The sequence below is a fragment of the Diadema antillarum genome, unplaced genomic scaffold (genome assembly GCF_040938485.1).
Source record: "Diadema antillarum isolate AM-2024a unplaced genomic scaffold, OU_Dant_1.0 scf00000023, whole genome shotgun sequence".
Classification (NCBI taxonomy): Eukaryota; Metazoa; Echinodermata; class Echinoidea; order Diadematoida; family Diadematidae; genus Diadema; species Diadema antillarum.
In genome coordinates, this window is record NW_027270912.1 from 1,931,462 (window position 1) to 1,952,610 (window position 21,149).

The 21,149-nt window shown below is 41.8% G+C and overlaps 1 protein-coding gene across 1 annotated transcript in view; it reads right to left on the reverse strand.

Moving 5' to 3' along the window:
* The window catches only part of LOC139732039 (E3 ubiquitin-protein ligase HECTD1-like), a 74,912-nt gene that overhangs the window by 17,010 nt on the left and 36,753 nt on the right, over positions 1–21,149 (reverse strand). Inside the window, exons 7-26 of the mRNA XM_071642921.1 lie at positions 19,171–19,244; positions 18,612–18,710; positions 17,758–17,881; positions 17,082–17,262; positions 14,275–14,410; positions 13,230–13,406; positions 12,298–12,529; positions 11,532–11,707; positions 9,507–9,677; positions 8,877–9,014; positions 6,172–6,318; positions 5,639–5,730; positions 5,107–5,218; positions 4,718–4,852; positions 3,820–3,959; positions 3,102–3,245; positions 2,444–2,623; positions 1,863–2,029; positions 1,439–1,621; positions 659–898 (exon numbers count right to left, since the gene is read on the reverse strand). Of these exons, the coding sequence (XP_071499022.1) occupies positions 659–898; positions 1,439–1,621; positions 1,863–2,029; positions 2,444–2,623; positions 3,102–3,245; positions 3,820–3,959; positions 4,718–4,852; positions 5,107–5,218; positions 5,639–5,730; positions 6,172–6,318; positions 8,877–9,014; positions 9,507–9,677; positions 11,532–11,707; positions 12,298–12,529; positions 13,230–13,406; positions 14,275–14,410; positions 17,082–17,262; positions 17,758–17,881; positions 18,612–18,710; positions 19,171–19,244 (3,048 nt within the window). The remainder of the gene's footprint in view (positions 1–658; positions 899–1,438; positions 1,622–1,862; positions 2,030–2,443; positions 2,624–3,101; positions 3,246–3,819; positions 3,960–4,717; positions 4,853–5,106; positions 5,219–5,638; positions 5,731–6,171; positions 6,319–8,876; positions 9,015–9,506; positions 9,678–11,531; positions 11,708–12,297; positions 12,530–13,229; positions 13,407–14,274; positions 14,411–17,081; positions 17,263–17,757; positions 17,882–18,611; positions 18,711–19,170; positions 19,245–21,149) is intronic.

The following is a 21,149-nucleotide window of genomic DNA, read 5'->3' on the forward strand; positions in this document are numbered from 1 at the left end:
TCCATTAACACAATAGCAGGACAGATAAAGATACACAAACGGCAAGACTGATCGGGCACACACTGAACCATTGGTAGATATACTTTGCTGACGCTCTGCACTCAAATGAATTAAATGCTCTGATTGGTACATCACTAGTATATTCACAAGTACAATAAAACCACAAGTTCAATAGTTTTTTTAAATATCTGCATGTGAAATTAAAATGAATCCGTCTAAAATGCTAAGAATGCAATTGCAATGTCAACTACCCAACATAACATCCATGAATTTCTAATTGGATAGAAATGACCACTTTGATTTCAATCAGCACATCTCAAATATAATAGAGTGAATAAAGTCTTTGTCTGCACAGAGTAGCTCTTCTGATTTGACAATGTATTTATAAAACTGTCTGAAATGGTGTGCAAAATACTATGGTGACAAAAATGCCCATGCAGATCTCAACAGCAGTACGTCTCCTCAACAATCTATTCGACCTGCTGTAATACATGCAGCTCATTTATGCAGTGATTGGTTTTGATTCCATTCTTCCTTGTGATGATTTATTGTTTTAAAAACATGAAAAGCAGACACAACTTTTCCAACAGTGTTCAGGGGTGGAGTTGCTTGGTCTTATAAAATGGGGTAAAATGAAAGTCTCACATGACCCACTCACCTTTCCCCGCAGAGCTAGCTTCGGCGATCTCCCCGGCACTCAGACTCGGGGTAGAGTTGCTCTTGTTCCGGCCCAGGACGGGGCCCGTGGCCCCTGGGGTGCTGCCGGACCCCGCGGTGGTGACAGAGGGGCTCTTGGTGCCGGGCACCGTGACCGTCTTCATGCGAGGGAGGGGTGGGGGCTCCCTCGACGGGAGGGGCTCGTTGTGGGCGGCTGCTTTCAGGACTGCTGCAACCAGAGCTGTTGTAAGAGTTGTGGGTGACAAAGTTTAAACTAAGTGGTAGTATGAAGTAAAACACCAACCCAGGGCCTACTGAACACTACATTAAAGCGTTTTATCTCTCACCTTCTCTTTCTATAACTCAAAGGCTCTCCCTCTCTCTCTCTCTGTATGTACTAAACATTAAGGGATGGAGTTGACACAAAATGAATGTGTTCAAGTTTCTTGTTTCCAACACGACAAAATACATTACTTCAGTTTATCTTACAACTTAATACTATCAAAAACTTGTCTCACCATTTACTGATATTACCGACATACAAAACAGAGAAACAATACAGGAGCTGCAGCTCGAGCACAAGCTTGACATGCTCGCCGTGCCCTGACTTGTTACTGTGTAGCTTGTGCGAGAAGTTTTCTGTTCCAAATGCAGCTGTCAGATGCGGAAACCCACATGGGAGAAACGGCCCCAAGGAGCGTCTTAATTCACAGGACGCAAGGAATGGAGGCACAAACGACATCACTCTACAAAAAACTAGCGGATTTGTCAAATTTCTTACATTCCCTCTCGCTGGACGCCAGTCCCTCGGCTTGCTGGGCCCCCTCGAACTCCCGCCACCGCCAGTCCGTGCTCCGTCCCCTCTGCCCCATCACCATCTGCCGCAGCACCTGCGAGCGTACCAGCTTGCGCTGCTTGCGTACGCTAGACTCCACATCTTTCACCACTTTCGCTGGGGCCACACCTGCAAAGCAAGAAATGACACAAAGTTATCATGGTGGAAGAAGTGGGGTGACAGCAAATACTCTCACAACTATCTCAAATTTTTCAGAAAATCAACAAGCTTTGACGAATCCAACTAGACTTTAAAACTCAGTACGCACTCAAGACTACTCAGTCTGCACGCAACACTCTTGAAATAGGACTCGAGACTACTCAGTCTGTACTCAATGCCCCTGACTTTGGACTCAAGATCACACACTCACTGAGGCTCTCCTCCACCACCGAAGTGACGGTGCCGTAGACCTCAAAGCCCGAGAGGGACAGGTAGTGGGTCTGGCCACTGGCGTTCTTCCCCATCTGATGGAGACGGACGTAGCGCCAGCCTTTCTTCTCACTGGTGGGTGGCTCCAGAGGCCAGGTGGCAGTGGACCTGCAAATGGCAAAGAAACAAATAATCCTTCCTTTTATCTCTTGATGTGTCAGTGCACTAATCTATATACTGTCATGTAATCTTTTTGAAGCAATTCAATCAACTCCTCAAAAAGTTGACCTTGGCGAGCTTTATCTTCTTTGGCATAGCAATGAAAAAGTTCAACAAGAGGTGCAATGTCTGCTTATAGCTACAAAATCCTCATTCATTGTGAGAATGACTCCCATTAAACGAGTCAGTATAATAGCTGTTGTGTTCGCAGGACTGCTCATCTGTGCTGTATCCTCTTTGATAACATCAATTCAAAGTCAAATGTGCTGCTTCTCCTCACAAGGCAACTCAGCCATGGATAAATCTCAAAATAAAAGTCTGAACAAGGCCTCTATCACTCATTGGACATATGAGGGCACCCACCCTGGTTCGTTCAGTGAGCAGTCGTCAGTGTGAGTGAGCAAGGTCATCCAGGTGGTGCCATCCTTGGACACCTGGTACTGCCAGTTGCGCAGGGCGGAGCGACCGTATCCTCGGGCGTGGCGCAGGGTGTAGGCCGAGGGAATGATCCAGGCACCCAGATCAATAGCAAACCAGGCTTTCCTGCAGAGGTGAGTAGAAAAAAGAAATTGATAATATTACTGTGTTACATTACAGACATAAAATGACACAGTGAAGTTAAAAACAAAACAAAACAGTAATAAATACAACTTTTATCTGTGCAGAACAGATAGCAAACATGTATAAACAACTGGATATGCAGACTGAAACACACAACCAGGAATATATACCACTGCTCTAAGTAAACCTGGTGTAACAGAGTGACGAGCATGGAATTATCATGTCAGCATGTGGCAATATCAAGTTTATTTCAGTGACATTACACAGGTAATATACTACAAGTGACCACTTCATTTGGAGTGATCTAGACAACTCATAATATGTAAAGAGTCATCAGCATGTAGTACTTTTGAAAAGATAAAAAGGTCTGTAATTTTGTTCTACTTTCCATAAAACCAATAGAATGTAAATCTTAAATCTGAAAATACACGGAGTGCTCTCTGGCACTGAAAAAACCTACTTGTCATCATTAGTGTGGCAGTTGAGAGCTGACGCATCTCGGCTCAGGATGTCTTCCAGACGGCCGTACGGCAGGGATCGTCCGTCCGAGCTGCTGACCACTACAAGACCATATTGGCCAGGATTCACCCACTCGTAGGCAGTCCTGGCAAAGGTAAGGGCATAAAAGAATGTGAGTGGACACTGAATCATTGTGCTTGTGCACTCTATGACAAAAGATGCTGTGTTATTTGTCAATTCATGTGAAGTTTTAAGTTTGATTTTTTCCACTAACAACCTGAGGGGAGTTTAGGAAAAACATTGTTGTTTAATTCAGGACTACACTTGCTTCACTCACAAGAAAGCAAGTATTAACTCAAGTGAGCAAAAATACCGCACTACAAAATTGAAGAGGGCTCTACAATGCCATGATTATCTCATTGCTATACACATTTCATTCAAAACCCAAACATTCATATCTAAGGTTTTAAGCATTACTACTTACTACTGAACATGGTTTTCATGAGATTTAACAATTTCAGGTCAGTCTTAGTCTTCATTTTCTTTTTAATGGCATTTTCCAGAGGATGAATATATATATATATATTTTTTTTTTTCAATGTGTGAACTGTGAAGTGGAGATTTTTAAATGTCTATGCTCCACAGTGTGGTTTTTAAGAAATCAAAATTAATGTCTACTCATTACCACTACTGTGATTTTCACCGTTAGTTTGACTTACTTTGCATTGGTCCCAATCCAGTGAATAAAGCCATTCTCATCAAAATCATGGGTGTGTCTAAAAGTGATGGGAGGGCCCTCTTTGAGGCGTCGGACAAAAGTGAAGCTCGACCGATCGTAGTCGTACCACTGCTTGGCCACCTAAAATCCACAAACAAACACAATTTTATGACAAAGTATTAGTGGACAAAGCGAGCAAGTCACACATTCATGCATACCCCAAAATGGTTACTGAACATAGCCAACTTTTCTACAATGATGGTCTCTCTTTTCAAAAGTACACCGGTAGGTTACCAATGCAGACCCTGCTAATGCATCTTCAAGTGGCTTGTTTTGTCAAATCATGGGGGCACACTGTGGTTCAGTGGATAATATTCTTTTGACTTCAAAAGGAGGTCTCGAATTTGAGTCCTACCAAATGCCTATATCCTTGGACTAGATGTCTTTACCTGTGAGGTTCCTCTCCACCTAGGTGTCAAAGGTGGGTAAGGGTAAATGTTGGGGTAATAATAATGGCAGGGCTCCTCTGGAAGAACAGAGCTAACACTGAAGAGGCTACCCCGGGTTTATGTAAAACCATACTGTTATCATCATGTAGACATGCTGGTGACAAAACTCTAAAAGCATGAGGAAACATGCTACAAGATCAGTGCACCTTACAGCACTGTCTACTGACACTTCACCTTCCATCATCCCATAGTTTAGCCCACGAGGTGCTTCGCTGAATTACATCAGCAAGTATCATGTTCCGAGTATCAAGACAGTCATGCTTACTACAGCTATTTGGTAAATACTGAAATAGTATACTGTAATTCTTATCATTGCCAGCTTTCCCTGTGTTCAGTTACAAACTCTTTCCACTAATACTACATAAATTTTTTCTATCGTCTCAAACATACCATTTTAAGCAGATATCTCTCCAGACATGCCACGGTCGTGAGTGGCTCCATTTTCAACGTGCGTCCAGTGCGGTCAATGAGGGATGTCTCGCCTGGCGCTCTCTCTAGACGGAATCTCAGCCTCCTTGTCAATACCTGATGACGGACACAAATGAACACAATGAAAGTCAATTTGTAATTCACAGCATCACAATTTGACCATTCTCTGTTTCATTTTCAAAGGTACTATGGAGGCCTGGCAGTATCAAACAATGTCATTTCCGTCCTACACAGAATGCTTCATCAATATCACTTTAAACTCATGCACTGGGGTAATACATATGAGCTACCAAAAGTAACGCATACTTTTTATTGGGTCTGAACATGTAGATAAGAGATTGAACACTAACCTGGAGCCCATAGCTTGATCCAGCAGAGTCGTAGATGAATAGAGGAAGTCTTTCAATTGATTCAAGAACTGCTACGAGTTTCCTCACAAGCATGACAGAGGGTGAAACGGCACTGTGGAAGGGAGAAAAAAATCAAGATGAGGACATTCTTCATGCAGTGCCTCACTTATTACCAGAAAAAACCCAACAACAGTTTTGTCACATCTGTTTTACAGATTTGTTATTACTGCTGACTTGCATATGCTCTAGTCACCATAGCAACTATTAAAGTGCTCATAGCTAAATATCTCAACTTGCTGCTGCCATGGTCAGAATAATCATTGTCGACTGTATTTTCTAATTTCTAGGACACGAAGCCCTACATCACACACAGAAGTTGGTTCGATGACAAATTCAGTTTGTTAGGGTAACTAGTTCCCCATCTCTTCTTGCAATCCGACAAACACTCGCTAAAAAAAAAAAAAAATGAAAGAATACTGCACCATCATCCACAACCTTCCACAAAACTCATCAATGATATCTATAGACTCACCCATCTTCCTCGCTGCTGTCCCTGAATGCTGCTTTAAAGAGAGACACCCTCTCCTTGATGTGTCTGTCATGCAGAGCCACGTGGTCATAGCCCTAAGCACCGAAACAAGACCCAAACAAAATCCATAGTGAGAAACAAACACATAATCACTCTAATGAGTTTCACTAGATCACAGCCTGGCATTAGTCTGTTAGAAATTCATGTACATTACATTCAATGAATTGTGTAGACAAAACCTTTGGCATGCATTTTACTTTTGTGAATCTTGGTTCCTTGTGAAATCCAAGTTCCATACACACGAAAATTTCTAGTTTTACAGTACAGTCCTTACATAAAATAAGACAGGATTCTTCAGTAAGAAATAAGCATAGCTTGCAGTTTTTTCTATCAACAGAATACACATAAGTAGGTACTGATAGCTCACAGACATTTTGGCATTAGCCACAGAAGTCTTTTCACTTTTCGGGTTAAGTTTTAACTGAAACGCATTGGCCTTGCAAAGCATTGTAGAATAGCCCAATCTGGGGACTCACATCACTGAGGCAGTAAAGCAGGGCCTGCACCAAGCCGCTGCTGTGGAGCTCAAAAGCCGAGATGTTGTTCTCCTCCCGAAGCAGACAGGTGAGGCTCTCCAGCGCCATCTTCATCTCCTCCACCCAGCCCTGCTCGTCGTCACAACCCTAGCAACAGGAAAGAAAGAAGACGAGATCCATCACATAGTTTATAAGTTGACTTCTTTCACCACCGTGCTACACACACGCTCACAATGCCAGAGACTCATTAACGAATGAAAAAGCATTAGATACCTACCTCTTTGATATGACGAAGAAAACCTTGGTACACATTAACTTGAACATATTTGAATATTTGAATTTGAGTAAATGCCATATATTTAGAGAGTCTAATTTTTTATTTTTCTTTTTTTTTTTTCAAATAGGGATTCCAGACAATTTACTGAAGGGTTAGATTTGCATTGATGGAATACAATAATGAAGGGAGAAATGTATGTGTGCATGTCTCATTCATGTTGAGATCAGAGTTTACATTTTTGTTAGTTGTTAAATTTGTGAATAGCATCCAACTCACAAAATTGGCAAATAAAAACCCAGTGGAATATCTGGTGAATACAGTACTCACTGACAGACGAGTGATAATACATTAAACATCATTCCATTATAAGAATTACTCCCCGTACCAGATCAAGTTCCATGTTCCAAGTGATACGTACAAGATGGAAAACTTATTTTGGATTACATGAAGAAATTTTAAAAAAAATTGTCATTCCCTGCAAATGAGGTAGAAATGAATTATGTTCAATAAGTCTATGCTCATAAAAAGTGTTACATCTACCAACCTTGTGTCTCAAAGGCAACTGCACCTACAAATCGAGCTTTGGTAGAGGCATGCAACCCTTATATGTACTAGCAACAAACCAACATGTCCTCTGCCATTCAGTAAAATTAAATAGCACAATTCATTTGCCAAATAAAGAATTCCAGTCACTAACAAATGACAAGCTTGTCAATGACTACAATTCAAAACTTTCTGCAGATATTGCCACTGTAGCTGTGGCAAAGGCTGCTCAGCTGTGCGTCAAAGCATGGAGGCTACTTCAGTGACAATTATGTGAAAGATGTTAGTTCTCCATAATGTTGAGACAGTAGCTATGGCAACAACTGCATAGGATAGCATCAAATCGGAGCTTGGTAGACTGCTGCATCTCTCGCTGTGAATAAACTTCCAAGACATTTTCCCTAAGTCTAAGCACTTTGTCCTAGTCGTTTGCTTATCTGAGAAAACTGCCCTAGCAACATTATATAAACATTAGGGCATTTCTTTTTTTTAAAAGTCTAGCAATATGGCTTGCAACGTTCGCAAACAGCTGCCCCGCAGTAAAAGTCTGTATATTTCACATGTTTAAGCAAAAATCGCAGCAAACCCCTAGCCGCCTTATAAAAAAGTGCTAGATGTCTAGCGGTAATTGGAGGTTTAGGATCGATGTCATTGTAGATCTAATAGGTTTGTATTATATGGTACATCTGGAGAACTCTTTTAGGTCTACTTAGTAATTTTTATGCAACTGGCTAATTCCTCAAGTTATACTTTTGAATCTTTTTGGATTGTGGTTGTGGACATTTCTGTCAGACTCACAGCAATCACATCCCACCACATTACTACACAGAGTGACCATCATTAAATCATGGGAATCACAATCGACGCATTGTGTGTATGTATATGAAAGGAGAAACCTCATTACCATACTCGCCGATCCCATCTGCTGGCCAGCCATGCCAGAGGACGCTTCGCGTTCGCCTGGCTTGATTAGCACACTGCGATCGCCGCACACAAGGGCCTGTACAAGGTGCAAGATAGCGCACGCTATGAAAGTACTATTAGTAGTACACAACAACATGGAGAGATGTACACGTAGATACGGTACAGATGAGTCAGATACCACTGCACTGCACGTTCCTCCTAACTGAGCATGCGCTGTGTGCTCAGCGTGCTCCCCTCTGCTCCTTAATTGAACCGAGCGCGCTAGAGCTGAACATACTCCTCCTCTAATCAAGCGCTGAGAGCACACGAGGGTGGACATACACGCCAAACAGTAAACCTCCCACCAAGTCTTCTTCTAGATGGGGTCACTGTACATCCCTCTGGCCCTATGTCCAACTAGATGCACACGAGTCACTAAACTCGGAACCCATTTCGTTACAGAAGAACCTCTTTATTTGCCAAATACTGTCTAATTTAATGTTGGTTGTGGTGCAAGCAGTGGATTATATAAGCTAAAGCTGCCATCTTTCCAACATTGTTAATGTTATACTCATATGAAATTTTACCACAGCAACCAAAGTTACGACAACTCATAGCTGTCTTAAAATTAAAGGGAAATTTCTTAGAAATATAAATATGTAATACCGACTGAACAGTTTTAAGAAAATTTGATTAGTCAACACCCCAAAATCTGTCTAAAGACAGGCGATATTCTAATCCTTAGACAAATCTTACGGAAAATGCGCCTTCGCTAAGAATTTCATCTTAGCCAGAAAATAAGAAAAACGGCTTACACTCTCTGACTTAAGCATGCTCATCTGGTTTATTGAATACCGACCCTGACCTTTTCCATCATTAGTTAGGCGTCTCCTCCTTAACGCCCTTGGTTGCCCCAAAAGCTATTGATACCATTTTTCAGGGCCAGGGATGACATTTTGCTTCTTTTTTTTTCTTATCGCACCTTGATGGGATCGTTGTAGAGGTCACAGGCCGCCTCCAGCTGCTGGACAATGGAGTGGAGTTTGGCCACCACGTCCCTGGGATGAGATTCGGCTGCCTTGAAGTGACCCTCGTAGAGCTCACGGGCAAGGCTCTTCACCTGGAGGAGAAGAGGGTGGAGACAGAATGAATGAGAGAGATAAAGCAAGGCAAACATACACAGTTTCATGATTCAACTAACCTTGAAAAAAATGAAAGAGTGGAGAGGGAAATCAAAAAGGGAGACTTTATTGTGAAGTTGAAATGACAAGCAATCTTACATTGCAAAGCAACAGGTTATATTTAACATGTCTTTTGAAGAATGCCATTCCCTATACAGTACCAAACTGTGACATCACAGCCATTCATCGCCATGGAAACTGGTTCTAAAGAACCTCACCCTGGCCCAAGTGTTTGTGCACATACCTGTTTTCAACCCAAGCTATAGCAAAAGACTCTAAAATCAACACTTTCATATTCTATACCTCAGTTCACTTCAGGTTCACACCAACTGTTTTACGTCCATGCACAGGATGAAGACATTAAACAATATGGAAGATTACAATTGTATGTTCTCCCTAAAATATGTAACTGATTTGTTGTTGTCACACACCTTCTGTTGCACCTGCTCCAGTTTGGAGCGGAATCTCCTCCCTCGCTTGCCGGTCCAACCGGTAGAGAACTCCGGTCCCAGTGAGGTCTCGGCGATGAAGGAGTGCTTGGTCCCGCGATTGGACTCAAAGATGAACCCGGCCAGGTCCTCTCGAAGGATTGTGGCTTGTTGCTGAATATATTTCGCAAAAAGAGAAAGAGAGAATGTAATAAGCAGCTCAAAATGGCAGGGGTGAAATGAAAAACACACATAATGTGTTTCAAGATACAAGTACATATACCTTTCTAGTGCTGATCAATTTTGATCAATTTGTGGTAATCAAATGACTCCTTTGTGAAATGTGTACAGTTTCCAACCAAGCACACTACACCATATTTGAATGTCACAGCAATTAATAGACCTACTGCCTGTGTAATATCTGCACGGGAGAAAACTGGAGTGGACATCACATGAAATACGCTATCCAGCACCTAGTGTCAAAACTGATCACAAATATCTGTCATATGTTTTTCTCTTTTTTGGTGGTGGTGGTTGGGGGGGGGGGAAGAAAAAAGAATTAATGCATTTTGAGAGATGCATTTAAAAAAGCTACTAAGAGTGTAAGGCATTCCCTCTGCAACTTTCACACATTTAAGAAAGACAAACTGCAGCCCAATCAGTCCTGTCTCCCTCATGCCACTACCGTAAAGTTCCGTGTATAAGACGCACCCGTGTATAAGACGCACCCCTACTTTCGGACCTAAATTAAAAAAAAAAAAAAAAACACGAAAATTTCCACGCAAATATTGCGTGTGTCATACATATTATTTTAGTTCAAAATTTCCCTAGAATGCAGCATGTATTTGCTCTATTTTTCGTTTCCTTTTATACTTTCTTTTAATGGTATTCATCGGACATCGGCAAATTGGAAGACGCAAAATGCGAGACTTGTCTCGGTACTCACTTGCTATTGTTTCGCCTTTCAATCGTGGTAACATGTGTCATGCATATCGTACTCATGAGTGTACAGTACGATCTTTGCTATCATACATAGCAGAGGGTGTCTCGCATATTAACGCATGTCAGACTGGAAGGTTCATCACGAAAAATAAGAAAAACATCAACAAGTGTAGCAGAGGGATCATACGGGGAGACGTACGGTGCGTACGGTAATTACACTCACTGTTGTTTCGCCCGGAGGGATTACCAGTAACATGTGTGTCTCTTGTACCATGCTTGTATGCACAGTGCTAGCCTTTTGCAAAAGGCAGCTCGCTATGCACACAGAGAGCAATGGACTTGCACCAGACTTGCACACACAGCGCGCAACGGGCAAGCGCGCTCCGATCCGATCGCCCTGTGCACGCGAGTCCTTTGCAAGAGCCTGCAGCTGCTGCCTTTGCAAAAGGCTTGCTAGCTACCGGTGGGTAGCTAGCTACAGTGCAGTGTAGCTGTGCTATCCTAGCTGGCCTCGTGAATGACATGGATATGCATGCATGCTTCACACATCGTTCGTATTTACGGTGACAAAGTGTCGATCCTACTCCGTATTTTACAGCTTTTGTCTGTGGCCATATTGATACTAGTACATTGATAAGTTTTACGGTATCGGTAATTTAGTAATGATACCTGTACATCGCGTATTCCAGCTACTAGGTTGGCTGTTGGTAGCTTGGTAGACTGACATCGGTAGCATACAGCAGTGCTGTTACAGCTGTTGTCTATGGCCAGATTGATACATCGTTATTGCACAAGACCGATGTAAGTTTATCTCGTATTTGCAGCTTTTGTGTGTGTCCAGATTGAAAGATCGCTCATTTATCCGTAAGTTTTAGTGATTGCTTACCTTCCAAACGTCGATGGGCATACATGGCCCCATGCAAGTTGGCCTTATAAAATTGGGTGTACATGACAGATTTTTTTCTGTGATTCGACTGTACCCGTGTATACGACGCACCCCCGATTTTCAATGTTTTCCGACGAAAAAATAGTGCGTCTTATACACGGAACTTTACGGTAATTAAAAGTAAATCCGAGAGGACTGACCTGCTGACCGTCTGAGTTGTGGATGACCAGCTCCCCTTCCCTCTTGCACTGGATGGTCCAGTTGCCCACGGCCAGCTTGGTGGGGCCGGGGGTCGACAGTATGGGCTGGGTCTGGATGGCCGGTAGGACCTGGCTGCGGGCCCGCTGCAGCTTCTCCAGAAACTCGCTGCGACTCTCTGGAGGGTGAGAATAAAGGAAGAAGAGAAAGATTCCATATCAAAGGGTGGAACAGACCAGTAACTGGACATTTAAATGGAGGTAACTAAAAAGTATTAGCTGCTGTAGGAGAGAGAGTAAATCACTTTGGATGAATGGGGGGGGGGGGGGGGGAGATGCAACAGAAAAGAGACATAATGATTTGCTGACAATCAGACAAGTTCATTTATCATATTATTGGTCTCATATTTCAAACATGATAACCGATAGACACTGTACAGTGCACTCCCATTATAATGCACATGGTTATAACAAAATTCTCATTACAATGAAGTAAAAATTCAGGTCCCCAGATTATCAATATATCCTTATATACTTTACTGTTCGGCTACAACAAGATTCCGATATAACTAATGAAAACTGCTGGTCCCAAAGACTTTGTTATGAAGGAAGTCGTCTGTACTACATTTACTTCCATTTCACTGCTACAATGCTAAAAAAAAAAATTCTCATGCATTTGCAAAGAAAATGTGAATGAATGCTGATCACAAGTATTTCAAAGACATAATTTTACACGGCTGATGTGCAGTCAGCACCTCTAGACCAATACCTGAGCTGTCGGATCCTCCTTCGGGGCTCCCGCTGGAGTACATGGTGGCCAGCTTTCCGTCCAGGATGAAGCGGAACCAGCCGTTGCTGCCGTTGGAGAGCTCCAGGGCGGCGGCATCGCTCCAGATGTAGAGGCAGTCCCTGCCCCGGGCCAAGCACCAGTCCTTCCAGTTGTAGGGCCTACCAGCCACCACCTCCTTTGAGTCGTCCATCCTCTGCTGATCGTCCGGTTCCTGGTGCACAAACACACACACAAATATACATAATTTCCGTTTTTCAGATATTCTTCATTTGAGATAAGTTGACAACATAACATCAATCTTGAACGTATGTACACAAAAACTGTAATCAGTAAAATCATTGAAACGCAGCATTTACGACAAAAATATCACTGAATGAAAATGTTACCAGTTTATCTCCTTATCTACTTGTAGTTCAGATCAGCTCAATGACATTTATTTCCAGCAGACAATATACATAATCTCAACAATGAAAATAATACATACATAATCGGACACAATCGAAACAATAAATCTCATACTTTAAACATACAGTATACTGGTAACATTATTCATCCTCACTCCACTCTCCTTATTTCCATTAACGACAGACAGACACACAATACATCTGCCCATCCACACACACATACACCCTAGGACACCTATTACACATCTACCAGCTCATGCCACATCATCCCAGGGTCTGTTTCTGTGCCTGACATGCAACTCAAGCATCAGTTCATTAGAAGAAACATTTTCTTTTTTGTTTCTTTGTATTTATTGAGATAGGGGGGGGGGGGAAAACAAAACCTTTTTTCCTTTGTGACATTTGAGTGCCGACTGGCACAGAAAACCCCTTACTGTTCTACATACTGTCCAAAGTTCCTGACAGAGAAAGGGTTAAGTCTGTGACAACCGATCAATGCAACCTCACCCTCTTCTGCTGGGCGGTGGCTCCCTCCTCCTCCCGCTCCTCCTCCATGGGACCCACCAGGGAGGACACCTTGCTGAAGACCCCCAGCCTGGCAAAGTGGTCCAGGAACAGGTCCTGGCCCTTGTTCATGAGGTCCTGGATGATCTGGAGAGCGGTCAGGTGACCTTCATCATCGTCCTAGGCAGAGAAAGACAAAGTAGACATCAAGGATGAGTTCGTGCTCCTCCAACGATGACAGAATTGTACTGAAACTGTTGTCTGTTGTTACATACTAGTACACAATGCAGACATGTGTAATCATGTCACCAACAACACTACAAAATCACAAACACTTCATTTGAGCACCATGCCTCACATCTGACTCACCGTTCTTCAATTGTGCAGTGCAATCAATGAATCTCAATGAACCCAAGAGCTTTCTGGCTGAAACGCATCAACTAATCAGCAATGATATTTCACAACTGAAATATACTACCTCTGTATGCATGTACTGTGTATTTTCAAGATAAAACAAATGTATTTTGAGACTGACAGTCTGAATACCAAACATATCTCACTCTGCTGTATTCAGTATACACCTACATTAGAATTTCTATCACCATCACATTCCCTTTCAATGGTACAGCATCCACCTGTAATATCAACATCAGTGAATATTACATGAAGGCCTTTTAATTAGAGACAACCTTACTTTAAGCATAGGCACAACTCATTTAAATGGATCACAAACCAGAACTTTTCACTAAACAAGGCATTGACTCTACACAGAAGTCTTGGCGTTGAAGCTCTTCTGTCGCTTCCCACCCATTATCCACACTGTACGATCTTATCCTCTTGTCATTACTCTCAATAGGTATCAATTTCAGTGACATCCTCAACACTGGCAAAGCACTGCTTTCATCTTCCATCGCCTCACACTCTTCCATCGCCTCACGCTCATTACCAACAAAGCACAATCTCATCTTCCTGTCATCACCCTCAATAGGTATCACTTTCAGCGACACCGACCCATCGACGTCGGCAAAGCGCCGCTCGGCACGCTCACCTCGTGATCGAGGACCGCTGCCAGAACCTCCACCAGGACGGGGGTGAACCCCAGCAGGTCGCCGGCGCATATCTCACACAGCAGTCTGGACGGTGCATAGTGGATCATCTTACGGATCAGGGCCAGTGTGGCTTTCCTGGAAAAAATAAGGCGACAGGGTTGACAGAGAGGAGAAGATGTTTGGTGTCATTTGATGAGGAGAAGAGAGGGCAAAAGGGGGCAACAGAACCAGTTGCTTACAGGTCTTGCATAGTTTTTGGAGATGTCTTTCAGAATCACCACACAAGGAAGGAATGATTTCATGATACATCAAAATCTACATACTTTACAAAGTTGCTTGAACACTAATAAATCAAAACACAATTCTAGTGGAAGACGATCTCTTTTTAGACTTGCTGCAGTATCTGTTCACACATAGAATCACTTCACTTCCCTGATTGAGTTATAAAGGGTGTGTACAGTTCTGGTCGAGGTGAGGATTTAGCTTTCAATGTTTCGCGAGATATTGAGAAACCACTCTATGAGATGTCAAAGAGCATGCAATTCTAAGGGGTATCAAAAGTTTATTTGATGAAAATCGGTTTTGAAATAGCTGAGATATCCAAAAACAAGGTGAAACAAAGAGATCCTAATAAAGTTGTGGCCTGTCGCCTTTTATCATTATCACTTTTTTGATATTTCAGCCATATGAAAACCAATTTTCATCAAATAAACGTTGAATCCTTCTTGAAATTACATGCTCTTTCATATTTCATATGAGGTTTCTCATTATCTCACTTAGGAATGTTCAAAACAAGAATCCCCACCTCAACCAGTACTATACAGTCCCTTTAAAGCATCATGTGATGTCTTCTGTTTCTTACAAATATTAAATTGTCACATGATACACTGAACATGCTGATATTTTTGACCACAGATATTTTTGCATATCAGACATTTTGGTGAGTTGTTAATTGTGAGATCAAATCTCTTAGGAAAAAAAAAGTATTATGTCTTTATGACAATTATGTCTTTATGAGGTTACAAGTGGTTACAGATGACAGCAGAAAACAATTCAGATTTCTGCTCATCCTTCCTAAACCCATGTACCGTGCTATTTCATTACTGTTATGCAATGCATTTTTATCATAATCATAGTCTTTTTTCAGAGCTGGAAAAGAGGCAGAGGATGGGGCAGAAGAAAAGTCTATGAGGCAATGTCATGCCAATTTAATGATTATAAATATGTTACATTGTGCAAGAACATGCATACATGTCATTATGTGTGTGTGTTTGATTTGCTGGGTTCTTTTAAGAGACTCAACTGCTTCAAATTAGACAGTTTGTAACCGATACAGTTCACTGGGTATCACATTTGCGACTGTGGTAGGATGCTATAACAGTCTATGATCAACTGTTTTGAGGCTCTTATCTCTCTATGCTGCATAACATGGTCAAATGCTCTCATATTTTGAGGGGCGGACAGTGAACAGGAGCCCGTATCTCAGTATTTTAGCCCGTTTCCCTGGAAATTCCAACACAAACTGACCAATCTGTGGTTTGTGGTTATGTCTATTTGCCTGTATTACAAAAAACCCCAAGTGGTTTCCATTTGTCTCTTTGCCACAGTTGTGTGAATCAAGGCCAAATGGGCGGGGGAGGAAAAAGACAACGACAACACAGGCAGCAACAATTACGCGACAAGGACAATGAACTGAACAATAGTGTGAACTGTGCACAACGGGGTCACAGTCTCAGAGTACAAAAGTAAACAATCAGAAGAGGACCCGTTCACACAGCACCAACCTTCTCTGTTGCCGTATGAATCATTGACAAGAACATTGTCATCATATCCTGCTTCAAAGAATCTCAGTTTCACTTCCAGAAATGCACCCTTTTATTTGCTTACAAGGGCGGTCATCATGTTTATGACAAGTAGCGTATTATGAATCAAGTAATAGTGATTGTTTTGATTTCCAGCCAAATGCATTGATTCAGTACACTTTGGATGTACAGTACAAAATGTATTTTCTCATGCATTGTTTTGTTCTTTGCTTTTTGAATACCACTATTGTGTCATTTTGTTTAAATGAGATGTCTTGTACAAAATAAACACAAAGAAAGGGAACAGGATCAAAGCAGAAAAATGGCATTTTCAGTTTTGTTTACGACTAGGATGATGAAATGAACAGTAACATCATTACTTAACCCCAGTGATGACAACGATACTGACAACAATCACCACTCTCATCATCATTTTCATCACTACAGTTATGACAATATACACCTTCAATACAACACACACTCATCATATGATTATAGCCACTTGGTTACTTGATCACTTGGTTATGAAGGTCACTTTCATGACAAACTTTCACTTCTAATCTAGTCTAAATAGCATTTGGCAGATTGCTGCAATTTTGCACCAGTGCTTGAATTGTATTATGGATGGTAGTTTGGTTTACCTTCCATTTCACTCTCTACTGAAGTACTGTCATTGAACTTTATATTCTCCTGGTTTTGATGATATTCAGAGCTCATTTCAAAAACCATGTTTATGTTAGCTTCACTGAATAGAGGAAAATCAGACAAAGAAAATGACACAAGTATCGTAACTTCCATAACTTTTTAAACTACTGCCTGGTTTTGATGGGACCTCTACCAGGCTGTGTGTCTGATTTTGCTTCATTCAATAAAGTCAACTCCAACAAGATGTGAAATTTCACTTTCACACTTAACTTCCTCTACCCCCCCCCCCCCCCCCCCCCCCCGCCCTACCCCCATCCCTACCCCCATCTTCCTAGGCCACTGCCCCCACTCCACCCTACCTGACTGAAGGCATCATGGTGTTGTTGTAGACCTGAGCAAAGGTAGGCAGCATTTTCCGGAGGTAGACGGGCGCCATCTCAGGGTCCCCCCTCGGCTCCTTGTCCCCGTCCTCAGGCTTGATGTCCTCCGTGCTGGTGATGGTGGACTCCGTCGCCGAGGAAACCGGCACCATCCACTCTCCTGGAGAGGGGGGAGATGGAGATGGAGGGGTAACTTGCATTAGTGTCTTGCTGCGGAACTTGTCACGTCTGAAATGACTTTTTCTTTACTATTCTAGGCATGTCTACGAATGCTTATCTATTTGCTTTAATCTTCATCTTTCTAATTCTAATTACTTACCTACACAATTGCAAACAGTTTCCTTGTATATATTCCATATAGTCTCCTTGATATTCTAAAGTGGTTACCAAATGCAATTTTGTTTATAATCTTTGATATTTGCATATAGAGTTGAAAGTGTTCACCACCCACAGAGTATAGAGAAACTGAATAAACATGACCTAAAGTAAAAGTGAATCGAAACTAGCTACTCATATGTCACGCACACCACTCCTGTATGCCGAAACAATGATGATGACTATTCCTGCTCAATGTGAATGGTGTGCCGAAATGTGTATGGTAACAACGGCGACGCCTGCCAGCGTGCCAGCAACATCCACCTTTGCACCAGCTTACCTGGAGACTGCAGAATCTGCATGACCTCCCTGTGACCCTCGTCATTCCTCTCCCGGGCTTTGTCCAGTGGGGTCTTCCCGTCTTCGTCGCGGAGGTCTGGGTTGGCGCCGTGCCTCAGCAGTGTCTGTGTGGTGATAGCACACTCGTGTCACAAATCTTTTCTCTCTGACATGCCAGTAAAGGATGGCAAACTTCACTACTACATTACATGACTGATGGGATGATATCTGATACTTGATATGGAGCTAGTTTCGTGCAGATTGTCAGTGACAACTTTAGGGACAGCATGAACATAGACATTGATAGACAAGGATATTAAAGTTGAGATGATTTCATGAGGTCTAATGCAAAATGATAATCAAAAGGCATTCATAAACATGATGGTCTTTGAAACTCACTAAGCATTATCAACTATCATCTTTCCTCTCATAATCCATAAACAGTGACTAATTGCTGAGACATCACTATGACTCCATTGCAGCTTTCTTTTAAGTTAATTTTGATGCCCAAATTCTATTTTGTTTAAATTTTATTTAATTTCCAAGTATATCATCATAACACCAGACTCAGGCAGGAAAGCTTGAACTTGATAACAGCAACCTAGACTAATAATTTCAAATATAAGGAAATGGAAACAAGAAAAATGCCTTATACAGGCACCAATAATAGACTACAAAACATGCAAAATCAAAAAGAGCCTCATAAAACGCAGAGTCTGAGGAGCGAGTATTCGACCCACTGATAGCCACAACCATAGACGGCTGACAGAGAGGAAACCAAAGAGTGGCTCTCTTCAGCCTCACTGTGGGTTTATATGCTCCCCCTTGCTCTCTCCCACACAATGCCTCAAGTACCTTGGCAACCTGCGGTCTCCCGAAGCACGCCGCGTAGTGGAGCGAGGACGACCGTTGGCCCCTGTTGACGTCAGCGCCTCTCTCACACAGAAATTCCACCTGGGAGAAAGGTTGAGGGGGTGGGGGAGAGGTTGGTGAGAGAAAATAGAATAGAGGACGCCTCCTTGAGTTTTTCTACCGTGAAAATGGACAGCACTCTCAAAACAGGCAAGGTCAAACATCGACAATACATTGGCACAATGAAGTAAAAGCACGAAGGGATTTCCCCTATACCAGCTTTATTGCTTAGTTTGAGTGTGTGTGTGTGTGTGTGTGTGTGTGTGTGTGTGTGTGTGTGTGTGTGTGTGTTTGTTGTCTGGCTAACAGCAGAGCTCAAATTTCATTGTCCTTACCACATGTCCATTGTTTCTCATGATAAACATTTATTCAATAAAGCTAGAAATAAGCATTTTCCATGATGAATATTTGGTCTGGAAGTGACAACTTTTGAATTATTCCAGCTTGCCGCTACTACGTTTTATGTCTCAAAATAAACAAGAAAAGTGTTGCTTTCTCTCACCATTTCTTGGGTTCCAAAAGCAGAGGCCCAGTTTAGCAAAGTCTGACCAACATCATCCATGTAGTTCACTTCCACTGGGAGAAAAAACAAACAAACAAGGAAAAGTAGAAATTACGCGGTGCGTAACATATGTCCCCGCCGGAAGTAGCATTTTGTAACAAAATGTGCAATATAGGTAAAAAATCAAGGTCAAAGGTCAAAGAAGTCAAAGGTCAAAATTCTGTGTAGAAGTTTTGAAGCCCTCACCTAGTGCCATCACATAAAGCAAATGGAATCGAAATTGGGTTAGAAATGGCGAAGGAGTAGCATTTTGTAGCCAATGTACAATATAGGTCAAAAATCAAGGTCAAAGGTCAAAGAAGACAAAGGTCAAAATTCTGTGTAGAAGTTTTGAAGCCCTCACCTAGTGCTATCACATAAAGCAAACGGAATCGAAATCGGGTTAGAAATGGCGCAGGAGTAGCATTCTGTAGCAAAATGCACAATATAGGTCAAAAATCAAGGTCAAAGGTCAAAGAAGTCAAAGGTCAAAATTCTGTGTAGAAGTTTTGAAGCCCTCAACTAGTGCCATCATATAAAGCAAATGGAATCGAAATCGGGTTAAAAATGGCGAAGGAGTAGCATTTCGTAGCAAAATGTACAATATAGGTCAAAAATCAAGGTCAAAGGTCAAAGAAGTCAAAGGTCAAAATTCTGTGTAGAAGTTTTGAAGCCCTCACCTAGTGCCATCACATAAAGCAAACGGAATCGAAATCGGGTTAGAAATGGCGAAGGAGTAGCATTTTGTAGCAAAATGTACAATATAGGTCAAAAAATCAAGGTCAAAGGTCAAAGAAGTCAAAGGTCAAAATTCTGTGTAGAAGTTTTGAAGCCCTCACCTAGTGCCATCACATAAAGCAAACGGAATCGAAATCGGGTTAGAAATGGCGAAGGAGTAGCATTTTGTAGCAAAATGTACAATATAGGTCAAAGGTCAAGGTCAAAGGTCACGACTGAAATTCTGTGTAGAAGTTTCAAAGCTCCCATGTAGTGCTATCATATAAAGCAAACAGAATCAAAATTGGCTCATAAATGACAGAGAAGTAGCAAATTGAAGATTTTGATCACACACGGACGCACACACGGACACACGGACACGCGGACGGACGGACACACGGACGGACACACGGACACACACACGTACGGAGCCCGTTTCATAGTCCCCTGCTCGAACTCGTTCGGCGGGGACAACAAACAAACAAACATATAAATGAGGGTATAACATGCCTGAAATATAAGCAATCCATAAATATATTTGTCCTCCTTGCTCATACCTAGTCAAAACAATGGCACGGGTCATGGTTCCCAAAATAGTATGTTATGTGACACACATGTCTGCGATGACAGTATTAAAGATGAGTTTATTTGGGGGAAGTGCACTCATTATTTTGGTTAAAACCTCAACCTAAAAGTTATCATGTGTGATCGTACATCAAGGCTTACAGTCCACAAATACTTTGGGGGAAAACAAGAAGATAAAATTACGTTCTAAAATTGAGTACTTCTTCCCTCAAGATCATATGAATGAAGGAAGCATGTCATAGACATTCAAAGTCAAATTTGCAGAATGGCTTTGAAACAAAGTCTCATTAGAACAAATCTGGCCCAATTTTCATTGACAAAATGATAGCGTAATAGTCCCACATATCCAAACACATGGAGATACCTTCTACGGTAGGTGAGCTTTTGTAGCTTTGAATTTCAACACATTTTGATAGTCATCACAATGACAGTTTGAATGCAGAAATTCTCATTACCAACCACAGAGAACAAATTTCAAATTAATCTAAATTGACTTTGGCATACATATAAAAAAAAATGAATTTAGCAGCCACAAAGTGATATATTTATGTATTTTGCACCCGAATTTAAAAACCATGAAAAAATGTTAGGATTATTTCCCTCCATTGATATGAGTTTTTACATGTTCAGAAAATTTA